The 19,118-nt window shown below is 36.3% G+C and overlaps 1 protein-coding gene across 1 annotated transcript in view; it reads right to left on the bottom strand.

The window, feature by feature from the left end:
• LOC119780753 (transmembrane protein 266-like) overlaps nucleotides 1–19,118 on the bottom strand; it is a 48,453-nt gene that overhangs the window by 12,974 nt on the left and 16,361 nt on the right. Inside the window, exons 4-7 of the mRNA XM_038280902.1 lie at nucleotides 6,544–6,698; nucleotides 5,000–5,073; nucleotides 3,389–3,445; nucleotides 787–925 (exon numbers count right to left, since the gene is read on the bottom strand). Of these exons, the coding sequence (XP_038136830.1) occupies nucleotides 787–925; nucleotides 3,389–3,445; nucleotides 5,000–5,073; nucleotides 6,544–6,698 (425 nt within the window). The remainder of the gene's footprint in view (nucleotides 1–786; nucleotides 926–3,388; nucleotides 3,446–4,999; nucleotides 5,074–6,543; nucleotides 6,699–19,118) is intronic.

Here is a 19,118-nt window from a genome sequence, read left to right on the forward strand (position 1 = left end):
CTGGTTGAGGAGGGGGGAGGCGTGGCGTAGTGCGCTACCTGGACACAAGTCGGGGAACTGATCACCCCCGGCTGGGTCGCCCGACTGAGGGTGTATGACTAAGACCCGAAACACCCAGTGATCTCGGGAGAGTCACTGAAGATGTGTCCAGGTTGCACCACTGGGTGTATTACAATCCTTATATTAAATAAATAATGATATATTACTATGAAAATACATTGACTGAAAATGCATATACTTAATATTGTAATATAATTAGATAAATAATATAGATATAATATACGTACCAAAATATAATTAAAGAAAGACATAAAACAGATTAAATAAGTTCTTTACGAATGGGAAATGAACATGTTTCCTGTTAATCATCCTCCATAAACATGAACATAAACAAGCTGCGGTCAGTGTTTTGTGTCCAGCTGATCTGAGCACTAAGCAGTCAGTGACTCATTGTAAAGTTGACCTCTTAAAATAACCAAGTAATGCTGCTTTAGCATAGCTGGGACAACAATAAATGTCTATCAAACTTTGTCTGAATCTCCTCAACCATAGCCTTCAAATGAATGAGTCTAAGCACAGAGGTAGCAATTTGCTCTGAGAGACAATCAATAGATGTATAGCTCTGCATTGGTATAATCACGGGAATAACAGTTTTTAGAAAATGCAGGATCATCTTATTTTCTGTTGTGATCATCTTGAATTCAACAATTTCCTTTCACAGGACTAATCTATATGACATATTGCTTGACTGATTTTGACTGACCAGCGGTTTTAATTCTCTCTTACCGTCTATGATTCTTTTGACCCTCCAAATGCGCAGGGTGATGATGAGGCTGATTGCGTCCCAGGGGCTACTAGGTCCATTGGCCACTGTGGAGGCCACCATTGGGGCCAGAGAAAGCACAATAACAGCTCCATCAAATACCTAAGGATAAAAAAACAAGCACATGAACCTTTATGTGCACCTGATCTTTGCAAGCACAAAAATTATAAATAAATAAAAAACTAACAAAGGTTGATTAAACATTAGAGCTGCATGAATATTAGAAGTGATATTTCAAACTAACACAGTGTATTGGGCTTGTTTTAAAACAGTAGGTCGTCAAAAAATGTTGTGATGTTAGAAAGTTTGATACTTAATGATTTGATTATTTATATAAGAATTGCTTAAAGCAGTAAAAGGGATGATTTGACATGGTAAAATAAAAAGATAGTTTACTACTTTTGTTGTCTTCTTTCACTATATCACTTTGTTTCCATGTTTAAACAAATCAAATCATAACATCCAGTTAAATCACTGGGGGAAACAAGCACAGTGTCTTAAAAAAGTATTCAAACCCCTTGAAATGCTACACATTAAATGCTGTCCCATTACAATTACAAACTTTACTGAGCTGTATAAACAGGTTATGTGTTCGATTGATATGAATTAAGCCAAAGTGGAAGGGAAATATGAGGTGCTTTTAAAATATTTTACAAATCAACTTCTGAGAAATGGCATAAAATGTGAAGAGGATATTTTTAAATTTAGTTTTGGGCTCTGAGGTAAAAAGGGGGTAGTTTTATGAGGCATGAGCAGCAAGTAAATAAAAGGCACAGAAGTATCACAGCTAGCCCTCCAGTATAAAAAATTCAATAGGCAGCTTAGATAGTTTGCAGTTACAGAATTTATTGAAAGCGGTAAAAAACTGAAATATCAGCTATATTGTATTGGTGCAATTGGGTTTGTCAAATTGTTTGAAAGTGTTAGTGTGAAGTGTTTCTATGATGCACCAGTTGCAATATTAAAGGCACATCATGGCTAATAAACTTGAACTTGCCATGATCTATAGAGAAAATCAGTTTTCACTGTTAAATTTTAACATGTCTGTTTGTTCACCTGAAGGTTGCAGCACAAACTGTGTGAATAAAAACATGCAACTGACAGGAACTATTTCCTGTCCGTCCCAAACTCATAAAACTACCCCCTGGTCACCTCCCAGCCCAAAGCTAAATTAGACAAGGGGAATTTATACTTCTTTATCTGAATTCTCCATATTTAATCTAGTAATGTAATAAGAATAACTGCTTTACATTTTTCTAAATTAGATGAAAAAAATTCTCTTTATATTTTTTCATTTCATGTTTCATTTAGAAAACAAATAAGTGATTCACTGAAGATAACAAATAGGAACAAACCAGATATGGAGATCAAAGCATTTAGACAAAATATACTAGGATCTGAACATCTCCCTGTTTAATCAATGATGTAAAACTGGAGAGGTTATGATGCAACTGTGAATCTATGAAGACATGCCTGTCCTCCTAAACTGGAGCTAAAAGGGTTGGGAAGTTTGGAAGAGCTTTGGAGAAGCTCCAAATCCAGCACAGCTGGATTTGGAGAAAGAGATAAGTCCAGTTTACTTTGCCTGAAGCCATGTAGGAGATAATCATGTGATCAATCAAAACATACCTAATTGTTTTTTTTTTATCTTCCAATGACTATCACCCTGAAAAAACACAATTTGATTATTTTTTGTGAGGCTGCAGCAAAATATGAAACAGTAGATGGATTCAGATCAAGATCCATAGAAAGTCAATCATAAATCCTGTGAGAATATGTGCATTTTGACTGTGCTTGTGTTATTTTGCAGATAAATATGGGTAAAAACCTTAGTTTGTGTACTATTTGTTCAAGGCTGTTACACAAAAAGGAATTAATCACTGTATGAGCAACAGTTTTCCTTTTTTTTCCTAAAATGTAAAATTTAGGTAGTAATTTGAGATAGTCAGTAAGATACAATCCCAGTGAAAGATATTGTGGTTGAAATATTGAAAAGTAAAGAAAAAGGGAAAAGTTTTACAGGGTGTTAATAATCTAAATTACTTTGCACTGTGAAAAGTCATGTGCATATTTTAATGTAGTGTGTACAAAGCATTTAAGTGAATATTAGATCCTTCAGGCTGAACCTTAGCTTAGTTTTTCCAGATTCTTGGGATTATCTCAAGTTGCAAGAATATTCCACAAAGTTCTTCTAATTTTTCCAATATTGTTTAGCAGTAGATCAGTTATGTTTCATTTCAGAATAATTTGGACCATTTCTAGACTGGAGAAAGCCTTGTCCTTGAGGAAAAATGACTAGAGCACCTCCAGTAAATATGTGAATAAAGAGACAGCATCATGCTTTGAGTTGCAGACTACCGGTACGGTCTATTTGGCATTGTCAGAACAGTCTGCTAAACTTTACCAAAATTAGGTGCACAGTAATTGTTGCAGTTGTTATGGCAATGAGTTTTTATAGTGTTTGTGTTTTTGTAATGTTTTGTGTTGGTAAAGTAAATAAATAAATAACAAATAGAGCTGTATTATTATAAAAAAAATTTTTTTTGCTGTTGAACCAGTACTAACCTCCACTTTGTTTTCAATGTAATCCCAGATCCCGAGCACTACAATTCTAAAGACAGTCTGAGGAAGACAAAAATAGACAAGTCAGGGAGAATTCTGCCATGTTTCAAGGTTATTTTTTATCTTTTCAGTCTTTTGAGTTATCATCCCACCAAAACAACCTTTGTGAAAGTTGATCTAACCTGTATTCTTTTTAAAATATCTGATTTCCCAAATGAAATGGAGCAATAACTAAAGTCGTGGCTATATACCGTACTGGCCCAAATATAAGATGATTTTTTTTTGCGAAGTGAAAATGTGAGGTAATATAATTATAATTGACTTATAATTGGGGTCTAACCAATCTCACAGGCCGACTGTTTTCTGGGGTAGCTACATGAACGCAACAGCAGAGGGCGCAAGTTTTTTTCTGTAAAGCCAATGACCTCACTGTGGCAAGGGTCCCCTTTCTATCACAAGAGAGAAAAAGTGACAATGATGGAGATTCACTGCCAAGGACGGAGTGGATCAAAAGTCCAACAAGTGTGCAGACGTATGAGGTCGGGTTATGATGCCAATTTCTAAAATAATGGTGTTCAACGCAGCGGAGGCATCAAGCAACTGTCAGACAGCAAAGAAATACGGAGTTATAGAGTGCAATGTCAGAAGAGGGCACGTTAAAAAGACCAGAAAAATGCAAAAAGCAAAAGAAATGCTTATAAAAAAATTGCAGGGCTGCAGGGTGACAGTAGGAGTGACAGCAAGCGCAGCGAGGCAGAGGACGTCTGTGAGTAAAAGTCTTCTAAAGTTTTTGAGACGTTCCTTGAGCAAAGTTCAGATTACATTCAAGATGAAGTGTTGCAAGATTTCAATTAAGTGTCATTACTGTTTTTTTTTTAACTTTTTATAATTTAATTGTACATATCTTTTAATGCAATATCAATAATAAAGTTTTTGCAATTCGATATAAAATAGTTCCTTAAAATTGTTTTTTTCTTTCTTTTTGGTCTTTTTATTCTGTTCCTAAAAACTGGTCCTGGAAAGAGTGGGTTGTCTTATAATTAGGGTCATCATATATTCGGGTCAGTACGGTAATATCTGAAGAAGTTGAATATGGTCTAACAGAATACATGAAGCTACTAAAAAAAAAAATTCCCATGAAAAGTGAAATACAAATACAAAGGGATTGCACACCTAATGTTAAAGGTATAGTGGAGGATGTTCTTTTTGAAGGTGGATCATCAAAATAAGTGGTCCTCCTAGGTTTCAATCATTCTGGTGATATGTTTAAATAAGACCGTCCTACGTGCTTGTCCCCATTTACCAGTGGCGAGCCTGAAATAGTGGAAGAATTGAAAATCTTCTTTTGGAAAGTAAGCTTGTATGAGCGATGCAAACAGCAACTTTTAAACAGAGGGTGCACACAGACAAATGAGCTTGTGCATGCTTTTGCACACTTTAGAGCGGGTACAGGGTTGTGCATGTGCATTTATTTATTTTTTTGTGAAGAGGACGGGTCTTTTTAAAAATTTGCGAAGATACTCTACTATACCTTTAAGGTTCAATCAGATGCATCCCCTGGAGACACGGTAAATACATGTAGTAAGCTGATAATGAATGAAAATTGTGTCTTACCTCTGAAAAAAACAGCAACAGAATGATAAGGCTGATCCAGTGAATGACGGTGGCAAATTGGAACGCACTGGAAACTGCAGGAGAAACCACAGTATACAAACCTTAAAAGGCTAATTACATTTCTATATTATGTCGTAACCCAAGCAGAGTAAACATGCATTCCTGACAGAATAACCTTAAAGAAGGGATTTTCCACTGGTTTTAATGTTATCTGAGTGCTCATCTGTTAACTTGCAGCACCAATAAAAACGTATTACTGCACATATTCTTTTTTCTTAACTTGCTGAAGTGGCAGGAAATAAATAAAATTTATAATAGATCAAGAGAGACTGATATCCTACAGTCTCTGCTTTTAGACTTTATTCAGGGGCTGGATGCTGGCCAGTAATCAATGGAGATGTATGCTGGCAGTCGCTGACAAGAGACTTTGTTCATTATCACCTCACTCCAGGAGTCTACTTCACAATTATTTAGCATCCAGCTCCAACAGCTCCGCTGTCAGACAGGCCACAGAATCAAAACTGGTTTTATATAATAGTGGAAACACCAAATTAGATAAACTAACATAATCGTCATAGCCCCACTGTTTGACATTAAATTAGACAAAACCTTTCCTATTTCAAGTCAGGACCAATATTTTATTTGCTAATTGTTGGAATTACAAGAGAGATTTCTTCTAGAGAATTATGAATTCCGTTCTTTAAAATTAGAAGTTAATGTGTGCAAAAACTAAATTGACTCTAAATAATTCAGAAAAAAAACAGTGATTGAAGGGTGAGCCTTGCTCCTGATAATCAGTCTGCTTCATAGCATGGCAAGGAATTATGCTGAAGCGATTACACTGTGCCATTTATATACATAAGAATTTGATTAAATAACAATAAAAGATGACACCAAAGAAAGCCAAACTTTTTCCGCATACAGCTAGGGCCAATACATAGAACAACTCGAAGTCTTGAAATGCCACCTCTTTTCACTTGGTTTTTTATTTATTTATCTATTTTAATCTATTTCTGCAATTTAGCTACTGAAAATGAGCTTTACTTTGTTTGTTTTTTTAGTAATTGTTTACTGTTGAGAACAGCAAAGTATTTCTCCTACATCAATATAGATGATAGCAATACTTGAAAAAAAAAATAATAAAATAAAGATAGATAGATATATATATATATATATATATATATATATATATATATATATATATATATATATATATATATATATATATATATATATATATCAATTAGGTAGAAGGAAGAGTCTATGTGTTTTTTGTTTTTCTACATTATACTTTTTTTTTGGTTTTGTGTATTTTTGGGGGGTGGGGTGTCAGTCCACAAAAATGTAGCTTTGCAGGAAAGGAGAGGATGAATTCATCCAGGACATTAAAGTTGAATTCCCAATGCATCAGTCTTGCTAGTGCTTAGAACTGCAGTGAATGCCTCCTAAGTATTTTATCGATGAGGGGAAATATGTACAAACAACAAATATTACCTTAAAAAAGCAAGAAGTTACAAATCAAATTTGAGAAATCACATGCTTACATTGTAATAGTTTGGTGTCTATGAGCAACTCCAAAGACAGAAAAAGCACCACCAGAATAACGCAGGCCACCAGCACACAGTTAAAGCCAGCGCTGAGCAGGCAGACCTGCCACAGAGCCACTCGACGCCCACAGCAAGGCTTCAGCCAGTTGGACCTAGGAGAAAAGGAAAGATAGGGGGGTGGGCACATTAACAAAAAAAATAAATAAATAAAACATCACCAGCATGTTACATCTTGTTTTGAGTAAACTGAATATAAAAAAAGATAATAAATAAGTCAAACTGAATCTCAAAGATTACAAACTAAAGATTCTGCACGCAATTCAAACTTTAATGAAAACTATAGTAATATTAAATCCAAAAATATATATATGTTATTATAGAAACCCTTCTGTTTAAACAAGCTGTTGTTTTAGAGCCTTAGATTGAATTTCCAGATATGTCCAAGAGAGGGTGTCAGTTTACACTCATGAAAGGTGAAGTCTATTCAAATCAATGCAAGGTTTGGGGCGAACTGAGATCCGAGACAGCACTGACAGAGAGAGGGACAATGAGGCTCTGTGAAACACTATTTTCACTATCTGCACTGTGACCAGAATAATTATGGACTTCTCTTTACATGGCAATGAAGGGAGTCCCTGTAGAAGATGCTGCTAAGAAGGAGGGGTCTTCTGCTCTGCACAAACTGTGGCTTAAGACAGAAGACAGACTGTGTGATATAAAAGGGAGGAAACCAATATGCAAATTGCTTTAAAATGACAAATTAGAAAATAACAGTTTTAATAATTTCAATAATTTTGTGTTAATTGTGATATTCATCCTTTTTTTTGTATTCTTCTTTATTAATATGGCAGTTATTAAAGAAGGAAGCTATTAAAGTGTCTGGCAAAAATGTATGAATGCTCTTTCGAAATACAACGTTGTTCTTACTGACTTGTCCATATCAGATACAAAGGCCAGCATCCGGACCTGAGAAAAACAATGCCTCTTTTCCAGATTTCCAGCTGGAATGGAAAGTTGGCTCTGCCTGCTACCTTTCCAATCTCCCCATGCTCTGGCATGGAAGAGGCAGACTTTGGCAGAGCTTTCCCCTCCTCTGATCATGTCTTCATTCCCTGGCATGTTGCTAATATGAGCTGCAGCGATGGCAAAGTAGCTCAGTCATCACTGCAGCCTCAAAAATTGTTTTACACCACACATCATTGAGCATTTTGAAGTTTTATTCCAAATAATGGTAAAAATAGAATTGTTTTATGTGATGCTGAAGTTACAATTCAAATATGTCTCAGCCTTTGAAATAATCTAATCAGCAATACGTTTTTATCAATTTATAAAAAAAAAAAGTATCCTTTACCAAAAAAGGCTAATTTAACCATCAAACACAAATGTATGGGGACTAGATGGTGCTTTTCTAAAGATGAGGATCTATATCTTGCAACTGTATAGTTAGAGGCTATAATATCTTTTGCTTTTTTTTGTTCTGTTTTATTGTTTCTTTTTTATTCTTGCCTTAAATTTAGCACATAAAAAAGTCTTGTAGCCATTTCAGAAACTGATGGAGTAGTGGTGCACCGAATCTCAGCGTTCTTGCATTAGCTGGCACTAGCACCTCTGGGACAGGCACATAAAGGCTGACTTCGGAGTGCAAAATAAAGCAGTCTGGACTATATCACATGCCTCTGTGATATTTTTAAAAAATTAACAACAACAAAATCAATGAATAAATAAAACAGCATGATTAACAAAGGATCACAACATTACAATGCACCAGCATATTTGATTTATTAAGTATATATAAGTATAGTGGAGGATTTTCTTTTTGTGGGTGGATCATCAAATAGTGGTCCTCCTAATTGTCAATCATTCTGGTGACATCATCCCCATTTTTACCCACCGGTGTTGAGTCTGATAAAGTGGAAAAATTTTAAATCTTCTTTTGGAAAGTAATCTTGTTTGGGTGATGCAAACGGCAACTTTTAGACAGAGCGTGCACGAGCAGAAATGGGCTCGTGCACGCTCTCGCATACGTTTAATAGACGTTCCCTCTCGGGAGGGTGTACAGGGTTGTGCATGTGCATTTTTGAGGAGTGGAGAGCAGAGGTCTGTTCAAAAATTTGCAAACTCCTCCTTTACTTTAAATGCATAAATAATGCTTAAAGAGACATTATGTAAGTTTTTACTGAAAAACATCTTAAAAATAGCATTTTTATTTGACCCTTTATAACCAAGCATTTGATTAGCAGACTAATACCTTGGTAGTTTAGAGCAGATTAATCTATAAACCTCTGAACTATTTTCCCTGAATTTACTACGGGTCAGAAGTTCCGACTCTGTTCTGTGGATGAGACCAACAAAATAGCTAACAACGTATTTAAGCTCAATAACAACCAAGTTCCATTAAAAGCCAATTTAGCTGCAAGCTAAACAAGCTCTCAGAATTAAACTTTATATGCAGCACAAAAAATAAGCACCGACCATTATGCTGAATCTGTGTGTTCTTGCTTAATTTGATGCTAGATGTGGCTGATCCCACTACCAGCAAATGAAACATGTAATTTATCATGAGCCTATTTAAAGCATGAGATAAAAAGCAATTGCTCTGACCACGCCTTCTTTATACTCCGACAGACACACCTACCTTGAGTGCAACCTCAATACTGCTTTTAAACTGACCTTAGGTTGTTTTTTTAATATACTTTTAGGATCCCCAAATGGGACTGTATTATAAAGTCAAGCCTTTCCGTCCAATTCAGATTCTTTAAATAGTTATGTGCATCGACAGGTGGACACAATTATCAGTTTTTCTCAGTGTTGGTCAGACTTACTGCTGCATTTCTGGCAAACAACAGAGGATGATTAAAATACTGGACTTCTGTTGGTCAGTTTGAATAAGGTTTAGGGTTAGCTCTGTCCCTTGTGTTCATCATCCTCTCAGATCTTTATTTAGCTTGCAGAAATTCATCATCAGTTAACACCTATGACAGCAGCATGACTTTAGTGTTGCACTGTTTTTTGGTCAGCTGTTATCATCCGACAACCTTTAAAATGTGCAGAAAATGTAATAGTCATCCATTCTGATGCTAGGAGGCATTTTGCCCTCAAGATTTAAATCACACACATGATGAATAAAACACGGATTGTATGTGGAGTATAATAATTCTAACTTTGGACAGTTATTGTGCACAGCTTGACTAAAATATTAACTTGGATTTTAACTTATTATGGGGCTTAATACACAGTTGGCATTCTTTACTGTTATTTGCTGGAATTTACTTAGCAAGCAATCCTGAGTTACCTATTTTTTCACAAATAAATGCTGATTCAGGTCTGTATGACTAGGGTTTAATACATCTATAACCAAAGAACTGTCTGAAAGGTATAAAATCCACATTTTAGGTTGGTCAGAGAATGTTTGGAAATATAGTGTATATTGAATAGTAATTAGCATAACTAATGGAGTTCCTATGTCCTCATTTTTAAAATATCTGGATGTTTAAATGCATTAGTATGAAATTAATTCAAAATGTTGCACTTTACAAATAACTCCCAGGACCTTTATTAATGACCAAATGGCTTAATCCAAAAGAGGATGTTTGAAATTGACTTTGAACAAATCTAAGATAAATGTTTCTTCAGATCAGATGTTTCCAGGCATTCACTATTAGTATTGATCAGCACAGACTGATACTAAATGCCGATTGGCATGGACCCAGACTGGAAAGGAGGATTTCTCAAACCATTTACAGTACATTTCAGATGCACTTTAACACAAAATTGTTCAAAATGTTTAATAGGTGGCTGAGAATTATGCTTTTAAACAATAAAAAAATAACTTTTTTTCAAAATTAGGTTTGCTTATTTATTTTTGTTGGCTAGTTTTTTTGTAATTCATTTAATTGTATTTCATTTAATTTTGCTTTGATCCAGTAATTGAAAAAAAAATGTTGAAAATAAATTGGATAAGAAACTTTTTTTTTGTTTTTGTTTTTTTTTTTTGTTCAGGGCTAACTGAGGGCAGGACTTAAAAATTAACCAAAACAAGTGATGTTTCCCAACCAACCTGCAGCAGTCTCTATGGAAGAGTAAAGATAATAGAGAGACTGGTCAGGGCATAAGGCAGGTCCTCCTCTTTAATTAAAACATTACAATTAGCTGAGCCAGGGGGGAACCCTCTAGAAAACATAATTGCAAAATCCAAGATTTTAGCATATTCTTTTGTACATAAAAAAAAAACAGTGGGAATTAAAAAAAAACTGTGCATTGCAATCTCATAACTATTTTGCAACTTACAAATGCATGGCAGTTACATTATATTTGCATATTTTTATATCAAAGAATTACTAAACACACCAAGACAGAAGGATGCCCATAAGGTGAGGCAGATGTCAGATATTCTGAACTACATGCCAACCTTTACAAGATGAGGATGAAATTTTCCTTGTGACATCCCTGACCTACTTTTCCAAAGACAGTGGTAGAACAGATCTTTTTCTCTCCTTTTTGTCCCCTGAAAAAAAAATATCACCAAGTGTTCAGCTATTATTTTTTCTATTATACTCATTATACTAAGTAACAGAAACAGCAACAGCTGTAAGAATGCTATTCTATTTGTTCTAAATATATGTGAATATGGACCTTCCCAAAGAATATGTCGTCATTTAAATGCTGATAAACTATGCAACAGAATGTTTTTTGCAGAAGTGCAGACTTTCAGCTATTTATAAATATGGTGCTCATAAAATACCTTCTGTAAATTTGCCTGACAGTGCATTAAAACATGACAAAACTATTAATTAATCAAGCAATCACCTTGAATGCAAGTTTAAAAATGCAAAAAAGAGGTCACTGTGTAAGCAAAAACTAGAAAATTGTGTCACTGAACCAATTTCAGCACAGAATCGTGCCTTTTTATTTCCAATATAGAATTTTGGACCTTTGGCACAAAGCTGGTAGGTGATATGGGACAGAGGACATTTTTTTTTTTCCTGCTGCTTCGTACAAATTTAGATTAACCATCTGGTGTTGGTGCCTAATCATGGACTCCTTGCACATTTGGACCAGTCACACCAACATATGCTTCTGTTTCAGCGCCTGGCAGCCACACATCCGTCACTAGGATGGGATGTGACATCACTCCACTGCTCAGGTGCTAACTTGTAATTTTAATCAGCCACACAAGGTGGATTGATGAGCTAGTTTGGCAACTTGAAAAGAAAATTAACAAAACTTAGACTGTAAATATTGTGCTAATCCAAATTCCCTGTTTTCAGACGGTAAGGCAATGTTGCTAATCTGGTCCTTTTTGCAATTAAAGAATCCTACCATGGATTTGTTAGGGAGAGAAACTAAACAAAGTACACTTATATGATAGAATAGTCGAACCAAAATGGAAAATTCAGTGCTTACCAACACTTTCTTTCTAGCCATGCTGAATGTTGGCTATTTTACATAGAGGAGTCAGCCAAATGTTTAGGCTCTATATCTGCAAAGCTAGTAAAGACAATATCTAAAATATATGCAGCCATAAAAATCAAGAATCAATCTCAGTATGCACATGCTACACACACAATTTAAAAAGGAAAGTAGATATCCTTACAGAAGGCCCTACAAAACTGTACAAAAGAAACCACCTTCAAGAGGGAAAAAGCTTTTAATATTTAGTACTGTTTTCTTTAAGACCTAGAAGAAAACCTACACAGATAATAGCTTGTAGTATTTCCTTAAAGCACAGCTGTGCTGAAACACTCTTTTGCCCCATTCACAGCACCCATCTGAAACCAATCTGTGCAGAGTTCGGACGGAGCTTGGATCAGTTAACCGTGTAAAGCCTGGTTCTTAAGACCATTTACACATCCAGGTAGCATGGTTCCCTGCCTTACATCGACGGTCCACGATACTGCAGCTGTCAAGGTGGGAATTACACAAACAAAATTGGTGGCGCCCATAAAATTCAGGAACTTATGTGCCTGGATAGTGCCCTCCTCCTAAATTTAATTGAGGGCCTTGGTCTCTGCATCATCACAGGTCGCACCACGCTCTTTTGATGCCAATTATTGTTAATAGTCTGAGAAGAAGTTCATGTTGTGAACAGGTGTAGAGATCTCTGAATTGCAAAGCCAGATATGCCAGAAAACATGGGAAATGAGTCAGCTGACTGTAAATAGATGACCCGATCTACTCATACACCCTTTCATATCAGAGAACCGAGCCACAGCTAAACCGTACTGAGCCCTGCTGATAAACTAGTACTAGATTTAGCGCAGTTCGTTTGTGTCTGGCACGGTCCAGTTCAGTTGCGCTCCATTTGCACTCAACAGTTATCTTGGTTACTGTGCTCAGACCATTCTCAGTACGGTTTAAAAAGGGTAGTGTAAATGGGGCTTATAACGAATGGTGGTTTATTTGATTGTAAGCAGGAGTGAATATGCATGTGTGCCATCTTGTTGAATCCATCTGAGCTGTCCTTCCTCTCCTAAGCAATGCAGTCGTGGCCCTATAAAAGTCTGTGAGCAGCTGAGTAGAGAGTACAGCAGATTTCAGCTTCCTGATAAAGATGACATTGTCATGGATGGCAACGACGACCACAGCTAATCATTGGCCAAACCTACCAGATGATTTGTAGTTCCCACAAGGACAGGAATAAGCAGTCTGCCTCCTAATCAAATGAGAGCAGCCGTTATATTCTTAAGTGGTATGCTCTGACAAATTTTACATCTAATTGTTGCCATATAAACCATAACATAAACCTCACAGACCTTAAAGAGAAAAAATGTGGAAGTCAAGTTCTTTTTTTTTTCAGAATCAGTTTGTGTGTATTATGTTGGAGTAAGCAGAGCCCAGTTTATATCAGGAAAAGTTACTGGCTACTCTTTGATATAATCAGAAATCCTAGTTTTCAAAGATCATCTTGTTGATCTTTGATAGTAAAAATTTGAAGTGGTGATGTACTGCTCTGTAGTAGGAAGATAAATGTTAACCAAGCCCAGGGACTGCTTTAAGAAATGCTTAAGTAGTGGAGTGATAAGTGGTTCGGTTTCTCTTGTTTCCATCATGAATCTGCCTGCTGAAGTTGCACCATGAAAATGGTGTTCTGTATTCTGAATCATGCGTCCTTGTCTGCATGTATTCAATGTACACACAATAAATAACCTGATAGTGGTTGTTTGTGTGTTAAGCAGGAAGGATGGCTTTACTTCAATTTTCCTTGCACTATAGTAGCTAATTTCTCATTGCAATTGAATAACTATACAAGGATCTGTAAGCTAATTGTTAATTGTTATACAGTACATTTCATTGACTTTATAAAGTAAATATTATAAAGTAAATTAACATTGGCTACAATTTTAGGGTATACAATTTTAGGTACTTGTCTAGTGATGTATTTGAGAGAGATATACTGTATTTCTGACTATGCTGCAAGTACAAAGGAAAAAACAAAAGGATGGTTCAGCCAAATCTGCCTAATGAAAATGACAGAATCAGGATTGTGGAAGTGTAAAGGAAAAACTTACAAGCAATCTTTGATTAAAGGGATATAGGCTGGACAAACAGAGGCACACTGGGTACTGTAAATAAAGTTGAATGAATACTAAATGTCTATGTAAAATGCTGTGATAGGGCTTAAGAGTTTTTTTGGGCATTTTCTCGGTTTTCTTTATTATCACCTGTAAACACAAGGAGTCTTAGCAGATGTCCACATCCAGCCCAGACTGTTTCTCTCTGACTCAGCACTGACAGTGGTGATAAAGCTTACAAACACACAGCGCATGAAGGCAGCGATAGGTTAGATAAGTACAAAATCAGAATGATTGTTTTTAAATAAATACAGCTAGAAGTGATCTACTGTTTCTCTCAGTGAAATATATATTATGTGTAAGAAGACTCACACGTGCATTGTTGTCAAGGTGATTCCAAAAAAGTAAAAAAAAAAAAGTTTTAAGACATTTAGCTTCCAATCAGGAAGCTTTTTCAATTCAAAATGACAGAAATAGCGTTGAGTTTGAGGCTTTATTGAGTGGCCCAATAACAAAGCCTTGTTTTGGCTTAGAAAACATGCAAATAGAAAAAGCTTCCCTGATGGGAAGCATAACGTCTTCAAACTTGGAATCAAAGTCCAGTCAATTGTTTTGTTTTATTTTTACTTTTTTGGAATGACTATGACCTGGATGACTGAGAAAGTTCACCAGCATATTGTCAAGGTGATCCAAGCACCTGTCTTTGATGGAAATGGACAGGTATGCTGGGGGCCTGAACTGTTTATGGAAGCAGTAGAATACACAAATGACTGTAGCGTGACATGGAGGAAGGAAATCGTGTAGGGAAGTAAAGTAGTTGCTGAGAGAAGTACAGTACTTATGTGTCTAAAAACCAAAACAAGTACAAAAATAACACTTTTCCAAAAAAGCGGAAGAGTCGAAAAACAAAACAGAAACAGCTTGACAACCAAGAGGTGAGTAGGTGAACATGAAAGTGCTGAACACATGCCGACTCCACCTTGGTCCTTCCAGGGTTTTTGCTAGACAGGAAGATGGATGGGCCCCACTCTATTAATAACTACACCTCACTTACCATTGCGCCAAAACTGCTAACACTGCAGCTGCCCCCTGATGCTACCTAAAACAACCACCTCCCACGATGTCGCCCACTTTTCTTCTGATCGGAACATTCTGTTTAGCAACACAGTGAATGTGTGCTGAAAATTTGCAACCCATCCACCACCCTGCAACCTTTCACCCATTAATACATGGATCTGAATGGCATGGATCACTTTCTGGAGCCTAATGCATTGGCACTGAGTGGTATTCAGTGTGATAAGGCTGACTGCATGAGTCTGCAAGAAAAAAAGTAAAGTAAAGTTTGTGAAGAAGCAAGAAATCAGAGAACAAAATGGCAAACACAGAGAGATGTTGAATAAAATTAAAATAAAAACATTTTAAATATGCAGAGGCATCAGTAAAGGACTACCATTGTTCCTAATGAGGTGTGACAGCCCAGTTTAAACTGGAATATGAAGTGAACCATGATTACAGAGGATTAGATAACAACCACTATACTCAGCGTAGTTAGAAAGCTTTTCAGGCCTGGCCTTGTTTCCATGCATCTCATTCTTTGTGTGTAAATCCTCTTAGTGCCGCGTTTCTGTTCACACATAAAAATATACATGTTTGAAGGAGAGACAGGGGGAGCAGAAGAGTAAATGGCTACTATGAGAAGCGAGGGCAACAAATGCATAACCACAAGGTCAGCTCCGCTTCCCTTAATGTTGCAGCCTAGGATATGTAAACATGTCAGACAGAAGCTATTTCACCTCACAGCAGCAGATTCAAGTATTTTCTCTGGATTACTTCTCCCAAGTGGTGTAAAAAGTACACACATTTGTTACTTAAGTAGAAGTATAGATACTGCAGTTTAAAAACATTCTGGTAAAAGTTAAAGTATCAACTTGACCTCTTTACTCAAGCAAAAATGAAAAAGTATGTGCTCCAAAAACTACTTAAAGTATAAAAGTATAAAGTAACCTTTTAAAAAAAACAGCCAGATGCCACTATATGAATTGAAAGCTCAATTTTTCGACTATTTCGAAAAATTCTTTGAGATAGGGCCAAGGATAAGGGAGGTTTCCGTCTCCATCTGACGATCTGCTCTCGCCTGTATCCGACTATTCAGTCATTTCAACATCTTTTTCTGAATCCGACATTGTAGCATGGCATAGACAATTCGCTTTGCAGTTTGAAAAACACCTGCTTGCTTCTGATGATTTACTTTGGCGTCAGCACAAATTTGACCAATAGCTCACTAATGAGTGTTTGCGTTATACGACTCATCCAATTACAATAGTTTTCACTAGATGTGGATGGAGCCAATGATCTGCATTGGATGGCGCACATGACGAGAAATAAATAGCTACTGTATAAACATTAAATCGAAGTGAAGAGTAACGAGTAAAGTTTGTTTGAAAAAAATTTAAGGAATAGAAAGTACAGATACTTGTGTGAAAATGTAAGGAGAAGAAGTCAGAAGTAGGAAGAAAAATAAGTAATAGAGTAAAGTATAGATACCTAATAAGTGTACTTAAGTACAGTCAAGAAGTGTACAAGTTATTTAGAAAATATGGCTGTTTTTTTTGTTTGTTTGTTTTTTTTGGGGGGGGGGGTACATTTCTATTAAGGTACTATACAATAAAACTGGTTTTAAAACTTTAAGACAAACTGAAAGCTGACAGAGATCTTCTGAAATTGACCATAAAAAAACGAAGAAAGAAGTATCAGTTCAACCTGTGTTTAAATCACTGCATGCATCCCTTTAATGGGCTTGAGACATTATCACTTACAATATAGTCATAATGATGCCTATCATCACTATAAAAGTATTTAAAACCATTTATAGTGGAGAGCTTTTTATGCATCTACTGCTGTCTCATGGAACCAGTCAGGCAGTAAATGCAGACTGAAAGAACGTGTGTGTTTGGGTATACAGCTACACTTTCCAAGGTTGAGTCAGCGAAAAATTCAAAAAATTCCTCATGGATGTAAATTTTCATTGGATCGGCGTGGATTGCAATCTAAACGCTGCTGTCTCTCTTCCTTTCAACTTCCCTTCATCACTCTGATCGTCTATTTTAAAAGGTTCATTTCCTCGACTCCATTTCCCCAAAGGTGAGTTTAGCAATACTTCACCCTGGGAGATCCAGCTTTCTCCCATTTGCATTCTGGAGGGAGCACAGATGTAGGCCTGTCAGCTCTCATGGATTGCTCTACCAGTTAACACCAAACCACTAAATCAGATAAGACATATTTACAGTTTCTTTTTTTTCTGTGGTAGATAGCAGAGATTTGGGTTTCTATAATTCAGATATATCTGTATCCAACACAGAACGAGCCTAGGTTAGCTAAGGAAAGCATATTCCTTTCTAAGCTCCACGATAATTTAGTATGTTCTTATAAAAAATAAAAATAATTCTAAAGGAAAAATATAATCATAATTTGAAAACTGCATTTTTTGTCATCACTCAGGTTAGTTTTGTCCAAACATAAACATCTTAAACATGTGAACAACAGAGTGGGATGTTTTTGTATTATTATCACCATTATTACCATGCTATATAGACTGAAAACAACCCAGATAAATTTCAAAGATTTCTTGATTTTAAACACACATTAATGTTGCAATTCTCATAATTATTCCATCCTGTAAAAAAGGGGGTACTTTTTATGAGTTCATGCCCATGGCGAGATATAAGTGCATGTAATGTTCTGGCTGGCAGAGATAATGAAATCTCATTTAAAGCATTCATAGTATGATGAATTTTCTACATCTTACTGGTGTGATTTTCTTATTTCCTTTATAGGAAGATAGTTTCAAAGGGGGATTTTGGTATGAAATTGACCACATTACACTGTGCATACTTGGATTAAATTGGGCTTAACATTAAAATAACTCTAGCCTTTCTCTGCTAACAGCACTTTTCTTCCTGCGAACCGAGGCAGAAGCAGAATCAGTCTCCAGCCTTCAGCCTTGATCTCATTTCCCCAAACCGCTGGTTTCATTTTAGCATCACACAACAACAATCAAGTGTTTCAACGATTTCAAAGGTTGAGCAGAGAGAAATTCTGTATTCATATTTCATCAGTCTATACCAAACTGTTACCAAACCCCACCACGAAAATCATATCTTCACCAAATACTGACACATCATTTCAGCATAGAAAGCAATACTACTACTGATCCTGATGTGGGACAGATTAGAGTTGGCTTGTACTATATAATACTATGACAGTCTCCACTACCTGCGGCTGATGGTACATCTGTGAAACCCATCTGTTCCTGGCTGTGATTGGCTAACTTAAGGGAACCAATGGAGTGGAGCCTGATTTGGTGTCAAACGGAGTCTTTGGATGTGTGTGTTGGATCATATGCTAAAGCTTATGGTGTTTATAAGCATCCCAGAGAGAGCTCACACCAAGATTGGACACTAACTATGTTGTGATCAGATTACAATATGCAAAAATATTAGGAATAACAAAATCAGACAAACATAACATAAAACCTTATCTTAGGATTTGAGAATATTTCAAGATTCTCTCTTTAGTCTTTGTTAAAAATCTTTCCGTTTTCTAAAATAGATTATTTTCAGAAGATTTAGTAGACACTGTGTTGCACAAAGAAAAAAAAGAGAATTATAATGTTGAACTTTAAAAGCCACTAAATAAATTAGCATTTCATTGCAGTCGCACAATACATAGCATTTACCTAATTTAAAGCAGAGGACTCAGGACTCTAGACTGTCCAGTGCTGAGTTCCTCTCCTCTCCTCTCCTCTCCTCTCCTCTCCTCTCCTCTCCTCTCCTCTCCTCTCCTCTCCTCTCCTCTCCTCTCCTCTCCTCTCCTCTCCTCTCCTCTCCTCTCCTCTCCTCTCCTCTCCTCTCCTCTCCTCTCCTCTCCTCTCCACCATGAAAGTTTTCCATATCAATCACACCCACTACGTTAGGGTGTTAGGGTTGTTATTTTCTAATCCAAAATAAGTTTTTGGGCTACTATATAAAGCTGCGAACTCAACGCTATTTCTAACATTTTGAA

The sequence above is a fragment of the Cyprinodon tularosa genome, unplaced genomic scaffold (assembly GCF_016077235.1).
Source record: "Cyprinodon tularosa strain WSP-4 unplaced genomic scaffold, ASM1607723v1 ctg103, whole genome shotgun sequence".
NCBI lineage: Eukaryota > Metazoa > Chordata > Actinopteri > Cyprinodontiformes > Cyprinodontidae > Cyprinodon > Cyprinodon tularosa.